The sequence below is a fragment of the Macrobrachium rosenbergii genome, chromosome 12, assembly GCF_040412425.1.
Source record: "Macrobrachium rosenbergii isolate ZJJX-2024 chromosome 12, ASM4041242v1, whole genome shotgun sequence".
Taxonomy (NCBI): domain Eukaryota; kingdom Metazoa; phylum Arthropoda; class Malacostraca; order Decapoda; family Palaemonidae; genus Macrobrachium; species Macrobrachium rosenbergii.
In genome coordinates, this window is record NC_089752.1 from 93,556,424 (window position 1) to 93,576,276 (window position 19,853).

Genomic DNA, 19,853 nt, shown 5'->3' on the forward strand with positions numbered 1-19,853 from the left:
GGAAGTGCTTTAGTTTACCGTTTTCTGCTTCAATGTGATTATTAGTGTCATTTCCAAATGTTAATTTTGTAGAACGGATGTATGTGGCCCACATTTCTTTACAGTTTACCCAATTTGCACATACATATTGAAACATACTTGAATTTTGTTCTTCTAACACAGACAATTTTGACTGAAAGGAGATTTCATTATGGGCATACACAATTTTCAGAGTACCAAAGATTTCATTCTTTTTAGGAACAGGAAACACAAGTTCAGACACCTTTTTCTTGAAGTATTACAATACATGAAACTTGCAAAGTAATACGTCTGCTTTCGGAAGTAAGGCACGGACTGCTTGAATTTCGTTCTGGTCTTTGTCAGTCATAACTGTCTTTGTGTGGTTAATATTCTCCATCATCCTACAAAACGATGACATTATCTCCAGCATCATGTCTGCTGTTTCACTTCTTACAAATGCATAAAAAACAGCCCTGCCACAACCTAGATTGTCTTGGACTAGACTCATGTAGAGTGGATAATTGTATTTGTTAATTTTGTAAGTCCCATCCATGAAAATCATTTCGGGATATTTACAGTACATGCTTATCATTTCATTAGTAGCAAATGCAATCATTTGGATGGCCCTACTTTCATCCTGCATTCACAATTTCATCCACTATTTCTGTCAACTTACCAATATCTGACATTCCATTCCCACTTTGCACCTTTCGCTTCAAATTTCGTACATCTTGCATGGTTACTGCTTTGTTGTATTTACCCTGAAGAAAGGACTTTAATTGCTTGTTGTCTGGGTTGAGTTTCACAACATCCTCTACGTCTCCCATCTCCGAACTTGTCAGTCTGCGTTTCTGGCTATAGAAGGGTTGTAAAGCTACACTGACTTCATGATTATGCTGCAGATATGTCTTTGTAATAACTAGCTTGTTTTTTCTTGCGGTTAGCGCCACTAACACATTGCAGCCACAAGGGAGGTATCTCTGTCTTTGTCTTATGCCTAGTCCTTTCCGGCTCGGATTTCCATAGTGTACACACACGAATGAAACAGAGCCGTACTTCAGTTCAGATGGAATCTGATGCTGACGACGCTTATTTTCACTGATAACGGAGCTAGAAGACTTCACTCGAAACACGGACCCTGTCTGATTCTGATATTTCTTGAAAAGGTAGTCAAATTCATCAAATGAGCTGAACGTATCAGAGGAGAAAGTGTCCCTGAAGACAGATGCTGTGTCTGCCTGTATGTCGTCTTGTCCCTGGGCAGCAGATGAACTGGCTTGATATTCCTGTAGTTCTGCTGATGCATGTAACTCCAAGGTGTTTTCAACTTCTACAGAAGTGTCACTCTCCATACTGATTTGGTGGAAGGAGAAATATAATAAAAAAATAACCCAACTGAAGTCGCAGGAGGACTGAACGTATCAGAGGAGAAAATATCCCTGAAGACAGATGTTTCGGCCTGTATGTCGTCTTTACTGTTTACAAAACATGAACCTGCAGAAATCCTGAAACTAGTTTACTGGCTGTTTCTTATCGCCAGTGATAAACAAATCCTGAAACTAGTTTAACTACTGGCTGTTTGTTATCTCCAGTGATGAACAAAGCTTCTGTTATCCGTAGCGAGAGAGAGAGAGAGAGAGAGAGAGAGAGAGAGAGAGAGAGAGAGAGAGAGAGAGAGAGAGAGAGAGAGAGAGAACCATACAAATGGTTCCATAAACGAAGCTCTTCGTTATCCGTACGGTGAAGATAACGTTGAGTGTAATATCACCGCACGGTTAAAATAGTCACTCCCTTTTTTTTTTTTTTTTTTTGATATGCAACTATCATTTTAAAATTTGGCACAGGCTCTCAAAGCTACACTTGAAACCTGCATTCTTTTAACCAGATGAAAGAGCATTACAGGCTACTTGACGTCTGCAAAATTTACAAGCTTCATTAAAACTGGAAAATGCGATTTTCATAGAGAGCAAATTTTGCTGCCAAGAAAATGAAATGTCTTTTACTGAGAGAACGTCATGATGCTTTCAAAGTGGTTATTCCCATAAAAAACTGAACAACCCTGTCGCTTAACTGTCTGTAGCAAGTCCTTGTTGCTTCATTATGCTATTATTCAAAACTGCTTGAAAAAATAACCGAATCCAAAAGTTTAAGTCAAGCACGTAATGGTGACCAAATGTTTAAGTTCATTCCATCACTTCATCTCAAACTACTCGCAGGGGAACGAGGTCTTCTTTGTAAAGCATATTGTGGTCTATGCATATATACTTAACTGGGAACTAAAAAATAATAAATAAATAAAGAATAAAAAGAAGGCTGTCATCCTTTTCCGCTCTTATACCGCTTAATTGTAAAGGAATGTAAAGGGATATCATGAAAGATATAAGAAATTCAGTTTAGAATCGAATCAAAGTCAAATGAAAAAGCCTTTCATTCATCGAGCAAATGTTTACAGCTTCTGAAGCTCACCTTTCGCTAACGTTTGCACAAGGTCTGTCATGATTGCATGATTATTGGTCTTTTCCGTCTCTTGTGACGATTTGATTGCAAACCTTGAATTGGGAATACATTTGCACATCTACAGGTAACTGAACAAGTCAAATAGGTTGACATGTTTCAGTGTTGTCAGAAACTACTCAGTGATTTGTACTGAATTTTTTTTGTTTTATGCTTTTATTTTATTAGAGAATAATTACGGTATTTGTTTGGTGGTCTTTCGGCTTTGTTTTGATAAAAAGAAAGGTTATGTATAATTTTCCCTTCATTTCCCATTCCTACAAAATTGCTGAAGTTGAGATCAGTACTAATTTTTCTATCATTTCATGTCGTTAATACTACCATACTGGCACTAACTTTATAACAATAATCTGACACTCTTGGCATTTAATTCCTTTCCATTAATTTGTATAACTCAGACTGCATTTAGAATCTGTATTTTTTACGATCCAAGCGCCGTCAAAACTACTAACCCAGCAATGGCATGACTTTATTACTTGCAGCAAAGTAATCAAGTTAATCTGAATGTTTAATTAACTTCATCCCACCGGCACTCAGATTTGGTAATCGCATTTCCCCTGAAAATTAATTTAATCACATCGGATTCACTTTGTTTATTTCATTAAAACGTCACGTTGAATGCTGCATGGAACTATTTTGAGCTTCCTGGTACTCAGTTGCAATGCCTTTTTTAATGTTATAATAATTTATTTTCACTCAAATTTTTTGAGTAAAGTTTTCTAAAATCTCATTGTTCGGACAAACTTGATTTTTGCATCTATAAACTTTAATGATATGACATCTGCGTACTTTTCTCATGAGAGCTTTTTTATAGTTTTCTGTAAAAGAAAACTATTGTGCCGGCTTTGCCTGTCCGTCCGCATTTTATTCTGTCCGCACTTTTTTCTGTCCGCACTTTTTCTGTCCGCCTCATATCTTAAAAACTACTAAGGCTAGAGGGCTGCAAATTAGTATGTTGATCATCCACCATCCAATCAACAAACATACCAATTTGCAGCCCTTTAGCCTCAGTAGTTTTTATTTTATTTAAGGTTAAAGTTAGCCATAATCGTGCTTCTGGCAACGATATAGGATAGGCCACCACCGGGCCGTGGTTAAAGTTTCAAAGGTTGCGGCTTATGCAGCATTATACCAAGAACACCGAAAGATAGGTCTATTTTCGGTGGCTTTGACTATACGCTGTAGCGGCTGTACAGAAAACTCGATTGCTCCGAAGAAGCTTCGGCGCATTTTTTACTTGTTTTTTATTAGCTGCACCACGGTAACTTGAACTGTTCCAAATTTTAAAAGGAAGATGATAAAAAAGGTAAAGACTTGGTATGTGGTGAAAGATTTACACTTATTTGGGGAATACAAAGGAAGAGAGACATATATACATATATGTTCCCAATTAGATCACAGCAGCTAATTCTATTCTAACAGAAGAATCGATTGCAACAATTTTCCTACCTATTTTTACCTGCTTAGTAATGACCTCCTTGGTACATTAAAGATTTAAGTCTCATCTTATTATGGCTAACGAACTTTTATCACATTATTATCATCAGGCACAAGGATAAACGTTTCTCTTACGTGCTGGCTGGTTAAAGAGCCCATGACAGCCCCTGCTCGGAAGAAATGACCCACTGCTTTGCATCAACAGAGATCTGACGGTATGGTATCCCACCGGTCAAATCTGATCTCGCTTTCAGAACTTTCGTTCAGACTTAAAGGTCATTTGTTGAACTCTGTGAGTGATAAGATAAGACTGAGCTAAATTGTATTTCGCCTAGGAAAAAACATATGAAATAAACAGCCCAAGGGAATAGTCCTGATTTCCCTTTTCAGAGAGTTTAAGTTGTAGGTGGTGCAGATACTCTACTACATTCTTACCCAAGAGAAAAATACAGAAACGGATATTTTGACTGTGCACATGTTCTGGAACATAAACTTTAGTAATATTCTAAAAAAACAATTATAATAAAAGAGTTTCATCAAATAAAATAATAATACCATTGACTTGTAAATATTCGAGAAAATAACATCGCAAGTGACAAACGCAGGTAGCGTTTAACAAAACAGTATTCTCCGTATACGAAAACAAAACGTTTTATTTTATGACGTGAACTTGAGATGAAATCATGATAGATATTAAATATTCATATTAAAACTCACAGTAAATTGCAATTCTCCTCCTCTGCCGTCGAGTAGTCGTGATTATCACTGCAATGCAAGTTAGCGCACCTTTGTTAGAGAGAAATAGCTCTTTTAGGCCTTACCAGTATCCCTGACAAGTAGGATCAGCATTCCATTTGGAATTTCCCTGTAGTGAAGGGGGTTTCATGCACAGTAACCGCACTTGCAGCTCCAAACGTTGCACGAGATGGTAAGTCATCTAATGAGAATATTTCCATTACGATTAAAGTTCTTGAAATGGATATGAACTACTCCTTTTCTTATGCACACACACACACACACAAACAAACACACACACACACACACACACACACACACACACACACATATATATATATATATATATATATATATATATATATATATATATATATATATATATATATATATATATTATATATGTGTGTGTGTGTGTGTGTACTCTTTCCTAAAAAATCCCCTCTTTTGCCAATGTTGACATATAACCTTAGGTGGAGAGGGACATACGACTGAGGCCTAATTCTAAAACTTCTTGAAAATACCATCAGGATCCACTTTTTCCAGTGAACAAGAAGTACGGTAAAACATAGTAGTATCATGCATTGATTCATTAACGTCTAATCACAATAAGCTCTGTAATAGAAAACTACTTTTACAGATATTTTCCCAGTATCAAAAACGTACTGACAGATGTTAGTTCCATTCAAAAAAATAGGTGTCTAATTTCTAACTGTCCATTTTAATCTGCTCATTCTATCCGTTTGTAGACTTTTAACCAGTTGACCTTTTTAACCAGTTGACCTTTTCCTATTCAAGCATGTTAATAACCTTGTGCGTGTGAATCAACGAATTCCTTAAATACTCTTCTTGGAATGATTCGTCTTGAAGACTTATTTAGTAGCAGTTTGATTTGGAGTTGTGGAAAGAACTTTCTCGGCTTCATGTAAATGACTATAATGAGACTATAATGACCAAAATATACAGGAGCTTTCACCAATGGCGATAAAGGTGATGTCGCAAACGTTTCTGAGTATCACATTTTGCTTCCTTTTTCATTTCCCTTTTTTCCTTCTATTTTTTCTATTGTTGTTAATACCATTCAGTTACGCCTCGTGTTATTATTATTATTATTATTATTATTATTATTATTATTATTATTATTATTATTATTATTATTATTTTTATTATTATTATTATTATTATTATTATTATTATTATTATTATTATTATTATTATTATTATTATTATTAACGACATTCATTTCCTCACACACCAATACTGAAGACAAGATCATAGTATTATACAAAGGGCAGTGTGTTACCATACCCCACTGCTTAATATTACTCTGACCCCCGTTCCAGTCGAGGCAAGATTAAATACCGCGCGGTTGCCCGGTAGATAACCCCAATATCAGAGGCCAATGTATGTCGTCATTAAAGCAATACTCCCTCTCTGCGTCTATTAGCGGGTGTATGCAGGAGCTGATGTTTAGTATCAATATCCCTTCAGCGATAATGCATGTGTAGTACTGTTTTAGATAGGGATTATTATCTGACACGTGTCTTATCTTCCAGAATTCCTCGGAGAGGTAAAAAAATTAGCGCGTAAACGAAATATGAGTATGCAAATTTGCTGTGAGAATCTGCCCTTTTTTCTTAACTAGTGTTCATACAGCAGGAAATTTTTGGGTTATAACAATTCAAGATCGTTAACTGAGAGAGAGAGAGAGAGAGAGAGAGAGAGAGAGAGAGAGGCAGCAAATGAATTATCGCAAAGTCACACTAGAATTTAAGAGTAGACGTTAGCTATAAAGGAACTTTCTTTCCCTCTGAGAAGCACCCAATGAAAAATCAGTCGTTTGGGAACTTTCTCCAGTAGTTAATCCCTTGTCTGCTGTATTTAAACAGAATTTGTTTACTTCGGTAAGCGTTCCAAAAAATAAATGCTTGACACCGCGATTAGATCAGAACCACTGTCCGTATCAGGGACCGCGAGTCATCGTTTTTCTCAAATATCTTTCAAACTAATTATTTGATCGAAATGGTACTTTGACGCAGTGTACAAGACACCTCTCGCCAATTTTTGGTAATATAGTGCATTGTCAAATGGTGTTAGTTAGGGCGTTTACTCTTGACTTTTAAAGGCAAAGTCGCATGAGTCAGCAGGACTAAACTACGCAATCGAACTTCCGCTAGCCCCCATAGACAGGAAAGGGGGGTCGTAATGGGAAGGCCCAGGAAAGTGAGTTGAGGATGAGGAGGGGAAGGGAGAGGGAGGGACGGATGGGGATAAAGGACGTTCGAATGCATAGTTTGGCGATGCTTGGCAACGCCCTGTAAGTCAAGAGTAAACGACTTAACTAAAACCATTTGACAATGCACTATTTTCCAAAATTAGCAGGAGGTGTCTTGCACATTGTGTCAAAGTACTATTTCGATTAAATGATTAGTTTGAAAGATATTCGAGAAAAACGATGACTCGTGGTCCCTGAAATGGATAGCAGGTGGAGTATTATGAATATCTATTTATCAACTGGTAACATAGAATACATATTTTCGTCAGAATTGAAATATTAACATCATATACAGTTTAGCAACCCCTTCTTCAAATACTGATTCTGTACAACACTCCAGGAATTCCAGCCCAAGAAAATTTGAGACGAAGAACATGACAGCTACGTGCTTCTCGTTAATAGTCATTTTACGCTAGCTCTTCCCTGCCTAATTCATTTGACTCTTACTTTCTCATACCTGGAAACTTTCATTCAGTTGGAAATACTTCACGTGACTTCATTACATTAGTTTCTAACAGCACCAATATCAGTCATTATAATTTACGGCACGATTTTACATATTTTTTATTGACTCAAGTGTAGAGGGTGTGTTTAAGATAAAATTATTCCCCCAAACCGTAAGGTCTGTGAAAGTCCCTTCCTTTCCTTACGAAGCGAAGAGGCAAATCTGGTATAACAAGTATCCGCCTTTGAATACGCAAAAGTCTCTTTTCATTTGCTCAGACATGGTTCCCCTCCTACTGCATTTTTCTGTTGGTCTCTCTCATTTGAGGCTCTCGTCCCGCCGTACTTTTACAGCTCTTTGTTCTCTCTTCAAACGAGTCAGAGCGCCCATTTGTTTGCATCAAATGGTGGAGTCTCTTTTCACCGCCAGATTTTTCTATTTGTTTTCTTCATTACGTCAGATATTTTGGTCATATTTACTTTTATTCTAGAAAAAGTCGATATGTAACTTCTTTTCATTTATAGTTAATCTAGAAAGTTATATCTAAAAGTAATTTTATAGTTTCCTGAAAACGCCTTTTTCCCCCCACAGTATGACTATGGGAAAAGGACACTTCTCGCTACACAGCTAAATGTAAATCATAATCTAAAACGAAAACCGAAGCCAATGACGATATCTATCCTGTTTCTCATCAGGGAGATACTTGATCTTCCGGTGTACAAACTAGAAAATTTTACCGGAATCTTAAGAATACTTGCATCGGTCTAACCACACGTTCCTAACCTAATCTAACTTCACCTTACCTGGCTGGGAACTCTGGCCTCTAACCCCTGTAGTCTCTATGTGATCATGTGCATAGTCTGGAGGTGATCATCTGCAAACCTTCACGACAAAGTCTGACACATATTCAGGCCTATGCTTCCAGCTCCATTAACAATGACTCAGAATCTCCAGAAGTTATGCAAACTTGCGTTGCTAGTGGAACCACCATCCCTAATGATGAGGATGGATTAGGTATAAATGCTCGGTGAAAACATTCACGTGGAAAAGTTTCGGTTTTCGCCGCTCTAAACTTCCCACATAATATATAAAAGGACACTTTGCGACGCAATCTTCCGTTTTTCCATCGTTATTTGCAGTATAAATGGAAATAGTTGAACGTAAGTATACACAGACGGACTTACAGTTAATTCGTCCCCATGCACAACCCAGGTTACAAAGCATGTGATTGTTTCGATTGGAAATAACCCGCGACCTGCTGAACAACTTTAAGTCTATAACATTGTCTGTCCCTCAATTTGAAAACTATCCGATAATACTGTATATGAAATTGGAATCAACTTTAAAGATGAATTGGAAGCACGCATCATTACACGAATCTTCTTTCTCGTATAAACTTCATTTCTTTTTCTTTTTTTATTTCCATTGCTCGAGTCTTGCATAATCATCCAGGGAACTTCTAGGATCTGCTTTCATTAGGAAGCAAACTTTTCCAATCGCATTCAAGACATTATTTGCAGCTGTGAGCTGGGAAGTTGGACTGGGCGAATTAAAGGCGCATTTGTCTTCATATCTTCATCTCGCCGCTCTTCGGAAAAATGCTCTTGGTAGAGTTGGTTGGTAATTCATCCGTAACAAGTTTCACTTTTATATAGCTCAACTTGCGCATACACATTTACCAATCAAAATTGTGAAATTGAGTGCTATGAAACAAATGCTGTTTAAAAACATGGTTATATCTGTTATTGGTCCTCGTACAGGCACGAATATTAATCGTCAGTTCTGTATTCGACTGTTACATGCCCTATCAGTGCTATAAATGTCAGGAATTTGGTCATAGCGCAACAAATTGTAGAAATGACCAAGCTTGCCCTAATGTGGTGAAAATCACAAATCAAATGAATGTGCTAGCAGCATCTTCAAGTGTAAAAATTGTGTAAAGAAAGGCCATAGTGATACTAAACATAGGGTATATGATGGCAATAAGTGCACAGTATATAAAGAATATGTATAAATGGTGAAAATGATACGGACCATGGCTTTGACTAATAATCTTCTATGCAATTTAATAAATATACAGTCCATAGGGAATAAAACTAACACTATTAGAAATCTGATAAATGATCCGGAAGTGAAGAGCATACAAGAAGAATGCAAATCTAAAATGGAACCAAAGACTCTCCTATTCTGCAGGAGCTACGATACTGACGAGAAAACACTGAAAGACAATTATTACAAAATATAAGAAGCACCTTATTTCGAAAACGTGCATGGGCCCGCCAGAGAGGGAATTATCCCTGTGGAGGGCTCTACATAAAACCAAACAAAGTGAAAGTGAAAGTAAATGGTTTACTGTCGGTTTCCCCGGTCCATTCAGTAAACGGAAGAATATATTTATTCACGATGTAAAATAAGACTCTATAATAAATGCATTTTTTAACATGCTTAACTTCTTTTACTGGTCCTCATACAGACATATTATTCCAGATACGAATACTAATCACCAGCGTTGCGAAATCATTTACTGTCATTTCCTCCCATCCATAATTAGTTACATTTGTATATGTACACACACACACACACACACACACACATATATATATATATATATATATATATATATATATATATATATATATATATATATATATATATATATATATATATATATATATATATATATATATATATATATATATATATATATATATATATATATATATATATATATATATATATATATATATATATATATATATATATATATATATCGACGATCCAAGCTTTGAAATTAAACGCTCGCAGCTAAAGGCTTTCTTATATATAATATTCTTATATTCATATACCGGTCGCCGCACAAACATATAAACAAGACACGAATATTATCTATCGGTCCTGTAATCCATTTAACCGCAGAAAGAGTAAAAAGGCTTCAAAAATTCCAGGAAGCCGAAAAACGCGGCCATCTACCCTGTGCTTCATTCCAGGATTTAGCAAACAACCAGGTGAAAGAGTTACAATTGAGTTGGTTGTTGACCGTCTTCTCAATAGGCGATACTCTCTGTGCTTGGGTATTACTGTTCTAATTACTGTTCTAGCTAATAACGGCAAGTTCAGTAATTGATCTACATTGTTTCTTTTATTCTGCATCTTGAATTGGTTTTCTAATGATCCACACTGATATTAAAAAATCTCATTCAATTTTTCCTAACTGACTTGTTCGCGCTCATATTTCATTTCTATGAAGTTTGCTAACCTGAAGTATTTATTATTTTTTATTTGTTATTGCATTCCAGCAAATTACTAAGGGAAGTGTGCATGCACTCATAATTGTTTTTTGTACATGCGATTTATATACTTTCAAATATTAAGGTCCAATCGATTCATTCTTATCGATTTCTTTTAAATTAGGAATAATCTGCACCCGTAGGAAATAGTATTACCTCAGTCACGATTTCTAACGGAGGCATTTCTGGGTTGATTTTCAGTTGATGGTGGCTTTAACCACTTAATTATCAATCGAGATATGACTGAAAGGGATATATATATATATATATATATATATATATATATATATATATATATATATATATATATATATATATATATATATATATATATATATATATATATATATATATATATATATATATATATATATATATATATACACACATACATAGAGTGTGTGGGGTTCTGTATTTGCACTTACATACCTTTTCCTCTTGGAGGAGTGACTGCAGATGTTACCCTTAGGTAAAGAAAAATATTCGATATGCCAAGGAACCAGTGAGTAAAAAGTCCACAGTGTGACTCTTCCCCATAATCAGAGCTATATGAGATTGACGAAATCAACGGTTTACATTGCTATGGCCTCCCAACAGCAAATGGTATCGAATCCTGAAATAGATGTTTGTTGGAAATATTCAATTTGCTTCCGTAAAGACGAATTGTTTTAATACCTCATGGATCAGAAGTTTAAACAGTATCTATTTTGCATATATTTTCGCTCATCAGTTCAGAGGCGATGCTAACAGAAAATATCACTTCACCTAAATTTGGCCACAAGACTTGGTTGATCAGTTGCCTTTAACCTAACCCAGTTCTAAGAATGCAATACCTATGCCAAGCCTTTTCGGCGGTTTCCTTAAATTCGCTGCGTTGTATCTTCAAAATGAATTTTATCTCTATAGTCTCTCGAGGAATGTTCATCCATTTCTATTTACTAGCTGGTCACACCCTTTATAGTGCACGCGACTGGCAACAACAAAGTCTATATGTTTTTTCTTTCATAGATATATTCCCTGTGCAATGCATTTCTAAAACATTATGAACACGCATACACACAGCGTGCGTGTATGTGCTAATATCTTGTGGTTATGTAGACCCATATTAGTCCTGAAACATATTTCAGATTGTTTTTTTATGGTATTAATTATTTATAGCTAATGATTTAACCCAATTTTTTTATATTTAGACTATATTCGTTGTTCTTATGTAGTTTATTATTTACCTTTGAATTTTTTCTTTCCCAATCCAGCATATAGCCTTATCTTTTTCTTATATATTTTACTTGATTTGAAAGAGAGAGAGAGAGAGAGAGAGAGAGAGAGAGAGAGAGAGAGAGAGAGAGAGAGAGAGAGAGAGAGTTGTCAGGGGAGGGAATCCTTTCTTGGGTTCACAGTAAATAGAATTGTGGAGTTTCAATAAGCCATAATGCGGAGGACATGCGAGAATCAGAAGTGGTGAGATAAGATGAAGTTAGAAACGTCTAAGTAAGACTTTGATAAAAGTTCACCTCTGAATTTTGTGCCTGTTTTCGTGTTTTGGAATTTATCGAGGGTTGTTTTCAGACTTTATGGGTAGGACGTAAATCTTAACACACACACACACACACACACACACACACACACATATACATATATATATATATATATATATATATATATATATATATATATATATATATATATAGTATTTATATATATGTATTTATATATATATATATATATATATATATATATATACATACATACATACAGAGTGCAATTAACGGATTAAGGAGGCCTGATGTTCTTTCGCATACAGAGTGTTCCTTGTCAGGCAGTGCCATGTTCCTTTCAATGTACTTTGTTTTTATTTTCCAGCTTTAAATTGAGTGTTTGGTGGCTTGGATGCTTGGGAAGATGTAGAAATATGTATATAAATATATATATATATATATATATATATATATATATATATATATATATATACATATATGATATATATATATATATATATATATATATATATATATATATATATATATATTGCTACATCTTCCCAAGCATCCAAGCCACCAAACATCCAATTTAAAGCTGGAAAATAAAAACAAAGTACAATAAGCGCCAAAAGTGATGCAACAAATTTCAGAGGATTTCGTTCGAAATTCGCTAACTGGCAACTACAGCACGTAGCTCAAAACTTATTTTTTCCTTCATTGAAAGCTCTATCAAGCAAAATAAAGCTAACATATGATGCACAAATATCAAATCTATGGTATTTATAACAATCATAAGAAAAATTGCGGTAATATTGATTATTTCAAAGTTTAGTTATTGCTTCAAACTGTAGAAACGAAACAATTTGAAATTTTCGTTCAACACAGGACTACCAACATTACCGACGTATATTTAGAGGAATGTGGAAAAAATTATTTTATATCATAGCGTATTATCATTTATTTTAGCAAAGACGTATAAAACCATGCAAGTAGCAATATAATATAAATGTAAAATCTTCGTAACATTAAGCATAATCAACCATGAATGCGTCTAGATTCAACAGAGAAGTTGGGCGTGGTTGGTAGTTTGATTTCAGCTTCTAGGACTATATATACCGTTCGGACTCTACTTCAGCTTTGGCTTCGGTTTCGACCCACGGCACCAACGTAATATTATCTACCCAACCTATGAATCACCAGCCGTGTCCAACTAGAAGAGGGTGTCTTTGCCCTAATAACCCCATCGCTAGCCAGTGCCTACCAGTATTTTTTTTTTTAGGGGGTTGGTGCGGCTTGACCGAGGGCCTCCAGCATCAGCCGTAGTCATAGCTACCGGACGAACACTGTTCTGACACTTCGCAAAAGTGGTCATGCAACCTCTGATAAGATGGATCAGCTGACAGTGATTACGTAAACTCTAATCAAGATGGATCAGCTGGTGATTAGACCGCGAACCGAGGCATCAGAATCAGTTAGAGATCTGCAAATTGAATTGCATCGGACACGAACCCAGTGCAAGAAATAGCACGACGTTTAAATCTCCACAGAGCAACTGTATATAGATGGTTGAAGAGATATAACGAAGTAGGACTAGCAGGACTAGAAAATCAAAGAAGATCTGGTCGACCTCGCTGCACGACAGAAGAGGAAGACAGGCAGATGATTGGATTTGTAAGAGAGCATCCAATAACATCATCAACAATAGTTAAAAGACAAACTAGCCTCCACATATCAAACACCACCATAAGACGTCGTTTGAGAGAAGAAGGACTTGAAAGCAGAATTCCTGCAAAGAAGCCTTTTCTTACCCAATTCCACAAAGAACAGCGACTTGGCTTCGCTCTTCAATATTTTCCTATGGAGAGCAATTTCTGGGAAAATGTTATCTGGTACGATGAGAAAACGTTTTTTAACGACGAGAAAGGAAGGCTTTATTGTTGGCGTCCAAGGAAAAAAGGTATGTCAGATTACTTGTGTTCGAACATTAACCTACAGTGGGATCCAACAATTATGGCGTGGTTCATCGTGTAATAATAATGGCAATAATGCACATAATTGATTATTTAGGTGTTTTTGGACCACATTAGATTAATAACCAATCCCTGATAATTGTTTAGCCTACGGTGATTCATTTGGCTATGTGTAACTATAATTTCATTTCATACACAGGCCTACTGTATAGGCCTATACATTCTTTACTTTTTAAAAATTTTTCATGGGCTACATGGTTAATCTAACTTGAGACTTACAAGTCTTAGCTTATTCTTTTTTTAGTCCAAAATAATATTTTATTAGTCTACGTGAATAATTATATTTGACTATTTGACTTAGGCCTAAGATAATAATGGAGTTTTTATTATATATATATATATATATATATATATATATATATATATATATATATATATATATATATATATATATATATATATCTACATCTATATCTATCTATCTATCTATCTATCTATCTATCTATCTATATATATATATATATATATATATATATATATATATATATATATATATATATATATATATATATATATATATATATATATATATATATATATATAAATTTTTATTGTCTCCCCTCTTTAGATTTGAGGATAAATTTGTGCGGCCATGTCTTCGAAGTGGCAGAATCGCCGCCGGCGTGTGGGGTTGATGGCAGCATGTGGACCGGGGCTTTGGTCCCTATTCATGAACGGTTAAATGGTCACCAGTATGTCGAAATTTTGGAGGAAGTTTTGATTCCCTCTGTGAGAGCCCTCCTGCTTCCTGGACCATATCCCCAGACACGTAGCTATGGACAATTCTTCTGTTCATAACAGCCGTGTCGTCCAGGAGTGGTTTAAAGGCATCCTGAAATCATCCGGATTAACTGGCCCGCCAAATCACCAGACCTCAATCCCATCGAGAACCTATGGGCCATTATGACTAAAGAATGGGACGGCACTGCCCTTAAATCAAAACATCTACTCATCAACCACTGTTCATCTGTGGGAGTCTTTAAGAGGAACCAAGATATGTGAGAATTTGGTGGACTCAGTTCCGAGGAGATTAAATGCTGTTATTGACAATTTAGGCTCTTGCACAAAATATTGAATATATGTTATCGTTTTGCATGTTCATTATTGACGAATAAATGTAACTATTTATGTAAATATTTGGACAAATTTTCAAGGAGAATGTATGATTTTGTTTCATTATGAATTGTGATTATTCATTGACTTTTAAGTTTTTAAATTTCTTATATATATATATATATATATATATATATATATATATATATATATATATATAATTATGAAATAGATTATGAAATGTATATCTCTTTATCTAACCTACTATAAAATCATGATTGTTTTTAAGTTGCAGGAAAAGCAATCTACTTAGCAACGTCTTCTCAAACTGGTAGACTTAGAGGAGATTGCCAAGTTATGTTAACATATCTTTAGTATTTCCTAAAGAGAATAATTACTCGTAATGATATACTGATAAGCGAGAGTAAGATTTAACGATGATAGTTTTTAGCGTAATCCCACAAAACAAGTTGAAAGATTCTGGTAAACCAAGTACGTATTTATAAAGCTCATGATAATGAAACCTTATTTATGGAAAATCATGTTTACAACCATCTACTAGATATCCAAATAAAAGGAGAGAGAGGGTAAAAATAAGCGCAAAAATATTCTTCAGGGAGAGGAGAGGAGAGAGCAAAATAAAGAGAAGAAAAATCTTCGGGAGACAAAGAGAGCAAAATTGAGGAGAGAGAAAGGTGACTAGGCCTAGTACCGGGCACAGCAAGTCTTGCAATACGTGGGCATTGTCTGTTATTTAGGCAAAGATAGAACCATTAGGACCGACGCCGGGACCTATCCTTGCACCTGGGAAACAGACTCGCTATATAAAAATAATAAGAAAGCAGTCGTAAGCAACTACCTCGTGTAGTCGGAAAACGAAACAGCCCAACCACCCGCCACTCTACCTCAACCCACAATCCTAACACCATCTTTTCACTTCAAACTTTTACTTCAAATCTTCTAATCATATTCCAACCGTGAAATCTAAGACTGAATTTGCGTGAGTGGGCGCATCATAAGGGCGTGATATCACCCAAATTCATATTTCCCCGTGCAACCAGTAGTCAGTTCGATCCAGTCAAGTATTACTGTATAACAGAAATCCATGAGATTTGGGGGGATTTATATCTTACACACACACACACACACACATATATATATATATATATATATATATATATATATATATATATATATATATATATATATATATATATATATATGTGTGTGTGTGTGTGTGTGTGTGTAGAATTGCGTTCTGGTCTCACCAAACACGTATTTTCGTAGGTTTCCAATTTGTTTTAGTGCATAATTGAGACTATGCTTGTCCACGATCCGAGTGTGCATATGCTTTATGAGCATCATTTTAATTCGAGGATCTCCTGTTATGCTCTCTCTCTCTCTCTCTCTCTCTCTCTCTCTCTCTCTCTCTCTCTCTCAGGGCCTTTTTATCTAGTCAGAATAACCAGACGCCTTTTTTAAGATTCAAGCACTAGGCCTATTAGTCATGCTCGGGAGATCCTCGAATTAAAATTATGCTCGCAAAGCATATGCACACTCGGATCGTGGACAAGCATAGTCTCAATTATGCACTAAAACAAATTGGAAACCTACGAAAATACTTGTTTGGTAAGACTCAGAACGCAATTCCACCTTACGATATGCGCAATTGAGAAATCCGATAAAATTATTTAATAACAAACTGGAAAATATATTTCATTGTTTATTAAAATAGGCCCAATCATGTAGCCAATGCTAAACGCGCATATAACTAGGATTGCGTTTTTTTTTTTTTTTTGCACCAAATTGTGTCTTATTTACATTTCATTTAATCAGATGCTAAATCATAATAACACGATATAAGGCTATAAAAGTAGAAAGTTAATTTACAATAAATCACATTAGGCCAACGCTTATGCGCACAGTTTCTGCAGCCACTCGGTGAACACTCGACATCCCACATGCAGAGCCGCAGATGTTTCTACGGCGAGATTTTTTTTTCTCTCTCTTTTTTTTTTATAAATGATGATTAAACTAGCATTGACCATTCACTTGAAAATACCTTCTGTTGTTCTACAGCTAATCACTGATACTTATTATCAGATAAATAGGATGACAATAATTAGAATAAAAATTTACTAACTGGCAACCCCACGAGAGTTTCTGAAGAATTACGATCAATTCTGAAATCTGTCGCATCACTTTTGGCGCTTACTGTACATTGGTTGGCACTGCCTGACAAGGAAGGGCGAAAGGAACATCGGCCCCTCCCTTAATCCGTTAATTGCACTCTGTATATCATTCCCACTTTCTCTTGACACTGTGACTTTCCAGAGCTCTTTGTTTCCAGACACAAGGTTGTGAGGAGATTAAGTATGGCCGGAGGCAGAATAGAGCCGGTGATGCAGATTTAGAGAAGAACACCTGGCACTGATTCATAAATTTATGCGACCGTATAGGGAAACGACACAAACCCCTCTACCTATGGGTGGCCTCCTTACCCCTGACCGAAGTCATATAAGGGCCTCATCGGAGCAACAAGATTGAGAGACATAGCTGGAAGCGAGTGAGTCACATCTCCCTCTTCCATTTCCACATCCTTCAGAGAGCCATGCCCCTACCACATGGTCCTATCTTGCTGGGAGTCTTAGTACTCTTACCAGTGAGGCCCTTAGCTCTCCTCTGCCGCCATTCTCGTCGCTGAAGCCACCTCTGCTATAATGTAAAGTGATCTGTTTGCAAAGGTTCTTCCATTCAGTCACACTGTTTTAATTCTCGTACTAAACTTCCTATTTTCATTTCTAAGTGCCAGTATTTCCATATCAACCTTGCCTTTTTATTGCAGTGTTACGTAAATGCCTGTGTTTGAATAATTACATAAAATCGTGTGTTCAAGGCTTCGTTGGCACCCTCTTTGCTTGCCTTGTCCTATGCATATTTTACTGTGTCCTGACTGGCTTTTAATTCGTAAATCTCTGCGTTTACAGAGGGTTTGTTAGCCGTGGAAATCTCTCTTGACTGTGCCTGGTATCAGCATCGTCACACCGACGGATATACCTTCAAGTGCTCCCAGTTATAATTAACAGCTCAGGCCTTGCCTGCCTGATTAGTTCATTTCATCTTCTGATAGTTCATTTACTGTAAATTCACATAATCTTAAACTTACCCTAACGCGTTCACTTACAATTACCTTGTGATTAGAGCCCTAAGCTCAGTTAACTTCGCCCTTTTTCCTTGTTTTTTACGATTTCCTGAATCAGCAGCAGTCAGATCTTATACAAATAACAAGTAACAAAATCATTCATTTAGAGTTTATAACTGGCTCATGATAAGCACTTCCCCAGGTTAAATTATACATATATATATATATCAAGGAATATATATATATATATATATGGACCATGGAAACGTATTCATCTATATAATTCTTTTTTCCAACGTTTGTATATAAAAAGCTTTATTACATCATCAGGAATCTGTTAAATAATGAATAAAATTATAAATATTATATAAATCAATAAAATATAAATATATATAGTTAAAATACAAGATAAAAACCGAAAAACAAAAAAACAAAAAAAGACCAAAATCAAAGATGGCTCAGTACCAAGAAGGCAGAAGACAGAAGCAGCAGTTAACTCAGGTACAGCTGAGGTCTGTGCCATTAATCTAAAATTGGTTCAATCCACTAACGATTGGCTTTTTGATCAGAGAGGCAAACACTTTGCTATCTAACGTGGTATATAGACATCCGGTAATTATATATGTAATCATCGGATAGGTTTGGTCAGAAAAAGCAAATGGATGTTACAGACTAAATACAACACACAAAACAAAGCCATTACAACAATTTCTAAAACATAATTGAAACGATTTCTGTATCACGCCAAACAACGAATGTATCGCCATACCCTATCCTAGAATCATTATTTATTAAACGCTGCTGGGAAGAAAGGGCGTTGGGTCTGGTCAGCTGATACATGAAACATACATTCTGTCTTCTGCCTTCTTGGATGTCAGGCAGGGCAGCTTTGATCGAGACCACAGGTTTTTATCTTGTATTTTAAGCCAAATCAAAAGTTTTTCAATTTTAAGAAGGCAATTTTACCCCATTACAAAAATGGGAATAAAAGCACGTTAAAAGAAAAAGAAAGAAAGAAAGATATATATATATATATATATATATATATATATATATATATATATATATATATATATATATATATATATATATATACATGTATATACATATATTTATATATATTGTATGTACATGTTTTATCTATATATGTATAAGAGAGTGTTTGTAATTTTTGTTCGTCCACTGTAGGAATCCAAACCGCTTGACAGACCCAGACAAAATTTTGCACACAGGCTCTATGTCACCCCAGAAAAGTTTATAACTCAAAATCAAAACCCTACCCCGTGACAGACATACAAACACAGACAAAACAAATGAATTTTTCATTTTTAGTCCACCTTTTCTTCAGTAACATTATGCAAGTCACTATGGCCTGGGTGGAAAGCTCCAACTTTTCTGTTGGTGACATCATTAAACTCCTCCCACTACAAACCCTCAGACTGTGGTAGTCCAACAAA

General features: G+C 35.6%; 1 protein-coding gene across 1 annotated transcript; it reads right to left on the minus strand.

Moving 5' to 3' along the window:
- Positions 1 to 632: 632 nt before the first annotated feature.
- LOC136844146 (uncharacterized) lies at positions 633 to 1,352 on the minus strand. The gene has a single exon (XM_067113159.1). The coding sequence runs from the start codon at positions 1,350 to 1,352 to the stop codon at positions 633 to 635; it is 720 nt and encodes a 239-aa protein (XP_066969260.1).
- Positions 1,353 to 19,853: the final 18,501 nt, after the last annotated feature.

Coding starts and splice junctions, on each gene's coding strand:
- LOC136844146 (XM_067113159.1), bottom strand. CDS start 1,352: ATGGAGAGTGACACTTCTGTAGAAGTTGAAAACACCTTGGAGTTACAT.